Raw genomic sequence first — 11,233 nt, forward strand, 5'->3', positions numbered from 1 at the left:
TATGTCTGTAGTTTTATTAATGGCAGTGGAGGAAGTGAAGGAAGCCATTCAGTCCGTATTGGCCACGGTTCCAAATATTGAATTAACATCAACAACTGCCTTGTTCGGATTGTCTCTGCAGTGGAGGGTGGTTGTTTAAGGTGCAGGCAGTAAGCGTCAAACTCTCACATTACATACATCATGGGCAAAAGTTAATGCTTGAGTAAAATTTACGTCCCAGGCAAAAGTTAGCGACTGGGTAAAATTTAAAACCTCAACAGTCTGCACCTCCAGGAAGCAAATGTTTCTAATACCTGAGTTGCCAAACCCTCTGGATGAAGTAAAGGATAGAACAAGGCTGGTTATGGACCACAGTGTCTGTAAAACCTCTCAGGTGTGAAAATGAAAAAACAGGACGTTTTTGACTGTGTTTGCATGTGAACTGCTTATCATGGTTCTGTTCGTGATGGTTTAGAAATGCTTAAAATATGTAGAATATATGGAAATCATATTTTCTTATTTAGTAATAAGTTGTGGAATTCCTTATGTTCATCTTTTCACTTGTATAGAATCTCCATTTAATTTGAATTGCAGAGACAGAGGTTTGACCAAATACATAAAAATAACATGATACTTAGGCAGTTTACAAGAACTAAACTCCTTTAAGTGATTAAACTCAGTTAAGCAGTCAACATCCATTCATTGTCTTCTGCTTATCCAAGACTGGGCTGAGAGAGTATCAGGGAAACCCACAGCAACACTCCCCAACTCAGACTACAGCATCACCTGCTGTGACAGCTGACCCTACTGTCACACAGACCTGCATGGTACTGTATTTTGTGCACTATAAGGTGCACCTAAAAATCTTCAATTTTTAGGTTCGCCTTATAATCCGGTGTGCCTTATATATGGACCAATATTTAGCCACAACAGGTCGAGCAACTACGGTAGGCAGCCGCCGACTTCATTTTCCCCCGTAGAAGAAGATGATAGTTGTCAGAACGATGATTTGTTAATAAAGTTTGATAATACATTTAAAGCCAGGAGGCAGGGGTAGGGGGAGGGGGAAGAGAGACAGAGACTGCGGCGGCAGCGTGTCGGTTGGTCTGTGCTACCCAGAAAGCAGTTGGGCACAATATTGCAACACCAACACCATGAGTGAAACAATGACTGGGGCAACCTACTATATAAAGTACTCAGGGACCACTTCATTACAAATGTGGATGTGTAATAAGAGAGTACAGAACAAATTTGATGTGCCTAATAGTGCGGAAAATACGGTAATTGTTTTTTGTTCATCCTTAACATTAGTTTAGATATTAATTAGTGAATAGTTTAGATTTTTATTTTTTAAAATTATTTTTATTAGCCTGCCTCTTTAGTTGACTATTTGCAGTGCACACATTTAGTTAACTTTGTCAGTTCTTTATATTTGTGTTAAATGCAACAAATTCATTTCTTTGTTTTGAGTTGCCAGTTTCCTTTGGAGGGTCACAGAAGAAGAGCTCCAGCTAATTGATGTCCTTATATGGCTGGCAAACCTCCTCAGCGGGTCATTCCATTTGTTTGCCAGGGGACAAGGAAATTTGGTTTTCTTTAGTTTAATTTGACCATTTCTTTAATGTTTCTTCTATTTGGCAGTTTCATTGTAATAGTGTTTATTTAATTTAAAGATTTGGTATTGTATTGACTAGTTTAAGTTCTTGTATGTTTAATTACCTCTCGTGTGTCAGCTGTGGTCTGATCAGCCACTATTTAAGCTCCCCTCATTGTCTTGTTTGTTAGGTCAGTTTTGTGCTTGAGTTCTTTGTGTTACTACCTGAGTTATAGTTTGTTATGCTGACCTCAGTTTTGGGCCCAATTCTTCATTGTTTAACTATTTTTGAAATCCATTCAGCGTCTCTCTGGCTGGTAAGAACCCTCACACCTGCACTATGACAGACTAGGCCTCCATCCATCCATCCATCCAACCTTGACAAGACAAAGTGATATTCAAACTCCTCTTCCTGAACTAAATACCTGACCTCAAACTGGATATGGCAGTCCATCTTTTTCTTGCTAAGAACCATGTTCTCAGATTTAAAACATTGAAATATCTACAAGCTAACCTACAAGGACACAACATGAATCATGTTAGTTCACAGGCTAAAGCTTGAAGATTCAATTGATCACAAATACAAGTTTGTTATTACAGGACAATGGAATTGGACAATTCCTGGTAAATGTCCAGGTAATGTTTATTGCTTGTTTCATAATTGGTTACTGTATGATGTTTTTATGATGTAAAACACTTTGAACTGTCTTGTTGCTGAAATGTGCAAACCAAATAAACTTGACTTGCTTGGATAGGCTGTAGGCCCCCTCAAGGAGCATGGATGATTCCTTAGACCCCTAGCTGATTCAAAATTAATCTTTCAACAGAGGAGAAGACAAATGCTCATTTTGCATGAACAAAGTAAAGTGTAATGGCAGGGTTGAAGTTTGGGTTTTGGTGGTGGTTGAGAATAAAAAATCAAACCATCACAATCTATGGAAAGTTCTTGCATATTATCTCTTTAGAGAGAAAAGGCCATAACTATGTCAGTGTATTCATTCAGCGGAGTGTGGCGTTCCTTGCCCTCTGGTCTGTGGGAGCCCCACAGACCCCAGTTGGACGATGAATAAGAGGATTAGCTTAGCCCTCAGAGAGCCCGGACATCCACAGGCTTTTAGGGTGACAACTGGTGCTTGCAGCAGAATGTGTAACAACTAGCCCCTCCTTTCTGTCACACCAGTCATCCACCCAAATATCTGCCCCTGTTCCCCAGATGCCAAGGAGACAAGAGTCTGAGCAGGGTGGGGGTAGTGTGTCTAAATACCAGCCGCTAAGACTGGGAGAGTAAGATAGGTTAATCTGAGTGCAGTCTGGACCTTTATTCCTGTACATTATAATGGTAACGCTATGGCAGTGCAGTCTATCTTGTTTAGTTTTTCCCATATGAAACAATTCAATACAACACCATTTTCCAGTTTAATTCAAGCTTCTGCCAAGCAATTTCCTTTTAAAACAAAATTCTATTTAATATAGGAGATGACATCTCTGGGTGTGATTAAAAACAAAATCACATAAGCAATGCAAGTATCTTAAAACTACGTCTCCATTAAGGTCAGAAAAGAGCAAATGACAGAAAAACAACAAATGCATGCAGTGTATTCAAAGTTGAAACTGATGAATGTTGAATTAAAATATTCAGTTTTAATCTAAGCATTTAAATTATAAATACACTCACAAGTTATCAAACATAATCCTCCTGCTGCAGCCAGGTTTCTATACCACAAAATTAATTAAAGTGGATTTGATTATCCACTTTGATCATCAAATCAAAGTGGATATATGGTAGATTTCTGCTGGTGTACGTTTGAAACCAATTTCAATTAAGTGTTGTTTACATTTGAAAACTGAAGTCGTTTTAGTAAACACAATCTTGGCCAATATGATTGATTTTGATTATGAATCTATTTATTTCAGGATATTACTTTGGATTTGGAGTTGAGATTACATTCTATTCCAATGTTCTCTTTGGAGAAACAGTGCTGATATCTCCAGCAGCTCTAGAATATTCAATGATACTTCCACCCATCCATCCATCATTTTACATGCTTACATCTATTGAGGTCTCGATCACCAGTCCACTGCAGGGCTACTCAATGATAGAGCCTATAAAAAAATTGACCTTTTTTGGATGTTTTATTGTTTTATGGATTTTGCTAATTAATCTTGAACAATTTAATTTAGTTCTTGAAAAGATTTGCAATAAAAGCCTTCTAATTGCAAATAAAAATGTGTAACATAAAATAAGTGACTGCATAAATGTTAACATCCTTCCAGTCAGTATTTAGCAAGATAGCTTTAATGCCAGCAGGGAGTCGGTGTGGACAGGGCTCAGGCTGCTCAACTGCATGCTGCAGATTTCCTCCATTCTTCCTGCTGAACTGTTCAAACTGTCAGTTTGGTGGGGATCAGCTGTGAACAATGTTCCCTCTAATTTTTCATGTGTCTGGGCATACACAAAAGCTCCCTGAGCACACTGAGGATCACTGTGAGCAACATCAGATGTGCACGCTGTAACCACACACATCACACCCGTTCAAAATCATAGCAAGTTACATGGCTTATTAAAAGCTTTCTGGTATACTCGCATACTTTGCCATGTGATTGTGGATTTGTTGAACTGACAGCATTGATGCATTCATTTTGATGGTAAGTAAAATATTGTCAATGAGAATTTTGACTTGCTCTGGGTCAGATTTTCTTTTGTGTGACAGTTCGTTTCTTTGCTCTCTGTCTTTTGCGCTCTCCCACAATAATGTACCAATCCCCTGTCCCATCTTGAGTCTTTGTACAATTCCAACAGCTTTCAAATGACTTTTCTGCTGAATGTGACGCTTGAGGTGGTCCAACTTCCATTCAGTCCACACTTTTCCCACTGAAAACTCACTTGGTACTTTGGCTTCGCTGCATGTCTTGCAGAGTAGACCTTTCTCACTCGAAAAAGAAAAAATCTCACCCAGTTTCACCGCTTGTTCTTCTATTTGCACATACTCAGACAGCCATTCCATCCTAAAAGAACCGCATTTCTTTTTTACTTTGTCTTGGTGAGCGGATGTGTCGCTGCCCATTTACTTCGCCATGATAAGGAGTTGCGTTTCTTAACTCCGCCGCACTGTTGTTAGCAAGCTAACCTGCACGGCGCGTATGGGCAGGACACATAGAGCTACCAGAGCTATGATTGGCTCCATAGCATAATTAAACCGTATCGTATCATTGGCTGAACATCTGTCACTCACTGCGTTACATTGAAAAATGGTACGGAATAAGACATTATTGGTCTAATTTAATATATTAGATTCGGTCTAATATTAGATATTAATTAATACGTTTATGGTGGATTTTATTTTATGCGCTGCATAGATTTTCTTGTGCGCTGAGACTTTGCGAGCAGAGCGCGATTGCGCAGGCACGCAGCTTAGAGGGAACATTGGCTGTGAACAGCCCTTTTTAAGTCCTGCCACAAAAGTTCTGTTGGGTCTAGGGCTGTAGTGATACAATAATCTCACGATATGGTACGATACACGATATTCTGCTCACAATACTATAAATATTGCGATATTCAGCAAATGATACAGTTCAATACACTTTTGCGATTTTCTGAAAGATTTTAGAGCAGGGGTGTCAAACTCCAGTCCTCAAGGGCCGCTGTCCTGCAGTGTTTAGATGTGCCACAGGTACAAAACACTGGAATGAAATGACTTAATTACATCCTCTTTGTGTAGATAMGTTCTCCAGAGCCTTGCTAATGACCTAATTATTCTATTCAGGTGTGGTGCAGCAGAGGCACATCTAAAAGTTGCAGGACACCGGCGCTCGAGGACTGGAGTTTGACACCCCTGTTTTAGAGGGACATAGTGATTTTGGTGACATTTTGTGACTGAATTAATTTAACTGAAAACTAAAAGAAAATTAAAAGCACCAACTACACAATACCTGGCTCTGGTTGGACATGGACACAGACTTAAAGTCAACAGCTGGACAAAATGAATAAAAGAAGTGGTGAGAAAACATGTTTCTTTTAATTGAAACGGTACAAACTGTAGCTTCCATGCATTTGTAAAGTAAATAAAGCCTGATGACCGAATCACTCTCTCGGCAAAGCAAGCAGTGAGTGAGCAAGGTGACAGTTGAATGTTACGATACTTGTGGAGGAATATTGATTTTTTTTCTAGGAAAGAAAATATTGATATATATCGCAAAATTGATATTATTACACAGCCCTATTTGGGTCGGTGTTTTGGCTTTCTCTGGGCCATTCCAGAACCTCTACCTTTTGTCTTCAAACATCTCTGTGTAGCTTTAGCTGGTTGCTTGGCTTGTTGTCTCACTGGAAAATAGATTTTCCATCTTTTCTACCTTTACAAGTCTTCTAGGGCCTGCTGCTGAGAAGCATCCCCACAGCATGATGCTACCACCACCACCTGTAGGGATGGTGTGTTTGGCCGTCAAAAAGCTCCAGCAAAAGTTTTCTTTCACCTGACCATGGAGTCTCCCACGTGCCTTTTCTCAAATTCTAGTCTAGCCTTGGACCACTGCTGAATTAGGTCAGCCTCTTTAAAGGGAGTCAACATATATGCAATCACTTATTTTATTTTGGATAACTTCATTGTCAGTATTTTTGTAGGAATCAGTTTTATTTTTTGAAAAGTTTTTTTGTTTACTGTTTAGTCAATTAAGGTATAAAATATTGTGGGTTCCTGTGTGGGTTCTCTCCGGGTACTCCGGCTTCCTCCCACTGTCCAAAAACATGATTGTCATGCTAAATTCTTCCTAGGTGAGAGTGTGTGTGTGTGTGTGTGCATCCCGTCTGTCTCTGTGTTGCCCTGCAACAGACTGGTGACCTGTCCAGGATGTACCTCCCCTCCCCCACCCTTCACCAGAAACATTCACTGGAAATAGGCACCAGCAATCCTCGTGACCCCACTAGGGACAAGGGTCTACAGAAAATATATGGATGGCATTTTTAACACTAAAAGGACATGAGTCATAAAAAAATGATATAGTGAACTCCTTGCTGCTGCCAGTAGATCCATTTTTATTGCATTTTATTGCATCATGTCCATTTCAACTAAGCAAATAATTCAAAAGTCTTGAAATGGTGCTGTGGTGGCGCAGGAGCAAAGCACGGCCCACATATTAAGGCTTTAGTCCTCAATATGTGGGTCATTAGGTGGTTGCAGGTTCGATTCTTTGCCTGGCGACATGTTTTTCCCCCTCTCTCGTTACCCTGTTTCCTGTCAAATTGCTCTCAAATAAAGGACACTAGAGCCAACAAAACCTTAAAAAAAAAGAAAAAAATTTTGAAGCACACTACTCATTCTAGTGTTGATAGTGTTTCTTTCTGTTCTGGATGCAGCTGGAGGTTATACATACAGAAATCAACGCAAGTTAGCAGAGGACATTGACTGGTCATATGCAGGTAAGTTTCTTATGAAGAATATAAAAAAACATATGGCAGTCTATTATGTTTTGCTGCTGTTATATATCTTATTGCTTCTGTTTGCTGCTGTGCAAATTATCCACACAAGACATTGGGTTACATGGTCAACCATGTTCATACTAAAAATTGTTTATTGCCTGATTGAAGACAAAAGGTTTGCTCAATACAAAATGTTTTTACTTATTCTTATTATTTTTCTAAACAGAGCATGTGCTACCACATGACTGGAGTGTCTAGTTTCACACAATAGTTTCCTTATTTTATCATTTGTCAGGTTTCCTCCCTGCCAGAATGCCTAGGTGGGCCCCATGTGGGGGAAAGGAGGGCTGGTATATGGGTCCCATATGGGTTTGTCCACAGGTTCCACGGTGGCCCCACATGGGCCCTAAATGGACAAACCCATGTGGGCCCACCACCATGTAGGGCCCATGAGGGCTGTGGCCCTATATGGACAAACCCATGTGGGGCCACCGTGGAACACGTGGACAAACCCATATGGGACCCATCTGGTTTGCCCTCCTTTTCCCCACATGGGGCCCACCTAGGCATGCTGGCAAGGCTATTTCAGTGATAGAAAGGAGATGGTCAAATATACACTTCAACAAAATGTTTCTGTATGCCTTACAGGAGGATTAAACCAAAAACACTGGGCCAAGAAATTTCCTTTATGCAGCAGTGCAAAGCAGTCTCCCATCAACATCAATGAGGACCTGGCTCCAGTCAAGCTGCAGTACCAGAAGCTGAGGTTTGATGGTTTTGAGAGTATGACAACTGACAGCACAACCATCAAGAATGATGGCAAGACAGGTATGAGCATTCACAAAGGAAATTATCTCTAAGTAACATGAAGGGGTGTGTTGTATTATTGTTTGTCAGTCTCCTGCCATTTAGGTTGCAGAGATGTCACAGTGGCCTGACGTTGGAGCCAGCAGATACGTGGGGGCCATATATACTGCTACATCCTGCATATGTGTATCCCAGTGTATATCCCTTTATTTTATGTAATGACAGCCCTCTATCTGACAACCAGAATGCAACCCATGTCAAACTATATAGAATACAGTATATTAAAGCTTTTTAGTACTGTTTGTAATGATAAATAGGACTAGGAGAATATTTGTTTTTGGTACATCTAATAATTGGCACAACCAATGTATTTTTTTCAAAGGTTTTATGAACTTTGACCACAAAGTTGTCTCTGGTGTAAAATTTAAATTAGAGCCTGGACTCCATGACTTTCCGCCTCACACATCCCACATGCAGGTGACATCTTGGTCTTTTCTACTGTCAGTGGCAGTCAATGTGGATGGAGACTTCTACGTCAGTGGAGGAGGTCTCAGGTCAAAGTTCAAAGTTGGGCGCATCACCTTCCATTGGGGGCGCTGCAATGCCTCCTCAGAGGGTTCGGAGCATAGTCTAAACGGAGTCAAATATCCTTTAGAGGTAAGATCTAACTCATGAAGACTCAAGTGTGCTGAAGGGTTCGAGTTAACCGAATATATTCCATCTTTGACTGGTTTAAACAGTGATGAAAAATCTGATGACGATCTGTCATTTTGACAGATTACAATTTTTACCCCTGATCACCTGATGCAAACAAGCTGAAATTTTCAACTTTATGTACAGAGTATGTTACAGAGGTCAAGAAATCAAAATTTACCATCAGAGCATCATCTCTGACCTGGACACTCAATTAATCTTGCTATCTGGACTCTGGCAGTGCACTGGAGAGTTCTGGACAGGATGCTTATGAGCGTCTGTGACCACTACAGGAAGCAGAATAACCAGTGCAGAAGGAGCATGTGCCGCAGGATTTTCTCCCACTGAAGCAAGAGTTTGTGAGATCAGGACACCCCTCCCTCCTTCTGAGAGTCTGACTGACTTCTGATCACTTGGAGAAATGTTCCCAGACATTTCATTGACCACAAGCAGTGTTGGTCAAGTTACTTGGAAATAGCAATTAGTTACTTAATAGTGATTAAGTAATCAAGTTACTTTACTGATTACTTATTTTCAAAAGTAATTAGTTATTTTATTATTCAAATACATTACTTAGTAACCAAAAAACAATACACAATTTATACTACCCATATACTTTTCAGCCTAGTTCCTTTCATCCTTCATGTAACATTTAATCAAATGAAACCATCTCTTTTTAAAACGTAATTTGTTTTGCTCTTTGAACTTCATGCACATTGCATTATCAAAAATGTTATGAGATGCAACAGCCTCATATTTAAAGAACTATGTACAATTATATTTGTACTTGTATTCCTTCATTTGAATAGATGTAAATACAGCGAATTAGTAAAATTTCCATCTCTTAAAAGTTGAAGTGCAGAGTAATGAGTTTTAAAGAATCTATTTTCACCTGTTTGCCAGGTGAAAATAGATTTTTCACCTGCTAAAATATGTTTTTAGTAGGTGAAAAAACACCAGGAAAGCTGTAACAGATAGAACTGGATGTGCTACCAGCAGTGGTAAAGTTTGTAGAGAGGCTCTGTGAGGGATTTCTGCATCCTACTAGGTTCTTGTTCATATTTAAAGTGAAATTTTGTGCTGGAGATGAGTTTTCTTCCTACGCAGAGTGAACAGCGGATGTTAACTAATGTCGGTATTTCCATGCTGCATAGTTTTGCTGCACTCTCCCACATGTCATGTTGTCTATTGCTGATCTACTCTGTCTGCTACTATGACAACGGACGCTTATATGTGATTGTCATAAGATGTTCACAAAGTCACAGTTTCGTATTGAAATCTGCTTGCGTGGAAGTTACTTATTACTTTTAATGCCCTACTGCCCGTCACTGCTCACAGGTGACTGTACAACTCCATGTGCACCAGGAGGAAGTTGTGAGACTGTTTCAAACCACAGTTGAGGAGTCATTCGTAATTCAAGTTCCATCAATGTTTTTTTTTTCCACCCCATCAATCAAAATGACAGATAACAAAATAATGTAGCGCAATCCATGCTGGTGTCCAGTGAAAACAGATCAGGCACATAATGACAGTGAACTAGGACCTGATTCAACGTCACTACTACTTCTTTTGGTACGGATCATTTACCATGTCTCCTGTTGACTGCAAAGCTATTTTTTATTAAACTATTTCCCACTATATAAATTTACTTCTGGGCAAAGCACGTAGCCCAGTTGACCACTGACCTAGGTGTATTAGTCTATGCCTGTGTGTGTGTTTGTGCTATGATTGGGTGAACAGCGCCATTGTGTAAATGTTGTGAGTGGTCAGTGTGACTAGAAAAGACCTTTATAAGTTCAGTTCATTTAATGCAGCTACTGATGGGCATTTTCTTCTCTTGACTTTTTGTTAGAATTGAATGTTTTAAAACACATTTCAATATTTTCACAAATGGCAAAGTTTTGATGTGTTTGTGTAGAAGGACCCAAATGCAGCAGGCGAAGGCATCGAGTAAATTTTGTGGATTTTAATGAAAGGGTAAAGAACAATAAATTTAAAATCATGGTGGATACTGGGAACACAGCGAGCCAGAGCAGAACAAAAAATTCACAAGGACCAGGGACAACAAGGAGGTAACTGGATTTAGCAGGATTAGATGGGAGTAACCCGCAAGGAGGGGAGCCTCTCTGTGGAGTTTATGCTTTAAGCAAATCTTAAAGCATAAAATCGAAGACGGAGTAATTAGCATTTTAATGTATTTAAGCTCTTTACTAGACCTCTTTTTAATCAATCAATCAATCAAATTTTATTTGTCTAGCACATTTCAGCAGCAAGACATTTCAAAGTGCTTTAGATAATTAAAATAAAAACAGCATATGACATTAAATAAACAGTGAGAAAGAGAAAGAGATTTAAAAACAGATAAAAACATTAAAACCAGCTCCCCTTTTAGGACTTCAGTTAAACGTTGTTTAACTGGGATTCTAACCCTCAGGGACTTTAGTCAAAAACACCGTTTGACAAGGACTCGAACCTCTAGGTTTATAGTTGAACGCCGACTCTAAACCCCGTAGTATGGAGAGCCATTTCAGCCAAAATTAAATAAATAAATAAATGGGTGAAATAAATAAAAAATGAGTAAAATAAATCAAAAAATGAAGAAAATGAGTKWAATAAATAAATAATTTGTTAAATAAATAATTTAGCTTTTTCATTAACCCATTTTTTCATTTATTTATTTTTCATATTATCAATTTCTCAATTTCCCTTTTTTCATTAATCTATTTTTCATTTACCCACTTTTC

The 11,233-nt window shown here is 39.2% G+C and overlaps 1 protein-coding gene across 5 annotated transcripts in view; it reads left to right on the top strand.

Annotated features, from left to right (window-relative positions):
- ptprz1a (protein tyrosine phosphatase receptor type Z1a) overlaps positions 1–11,233 on the top strand; it is a 122,974-nt gene that overhangs the window by 16,353 nt on the left and 95,388 nt on the right. For 4 of the 5 annotated variants that reach the window (XM_017305392.1, XM_017305393.1, XM_017305394.1 and 1 more), the window contains exons 2-4: positions 6,912–6,989; positions 7,638–7,817; positions 8,302–8,453. In XM_017305392.1, the coding sequence (XP_017160881.1) occupies positions 6,912–6,989; positions 7,638–7,817; positions 8,302–8,453 (410 nt within the window). The remainder of the gene's footprint in view (positions 1–6,911; positions 6,990–7,637; positions 7,818–8,301; positions 8,454–11,233) is intronic. The other variant, XM_008410944.2, reaches the window with a different exon arrangement.

Source organism: Poecilia reticulata, linkage group LG6 (assembly GCF_000633615.1).
Source record: "Poecilia reticulata strain Guanapo linkage group LG6, Guppy_female_1.0+MT, whole genome shotgun sequence".
Lineage (NCBI taxonomy): Eukaryota > Metazoa > Chordata > Actinopteri > Cyprinodontiformes > Poeciliidae > Poecilia > Poecilia reticulata.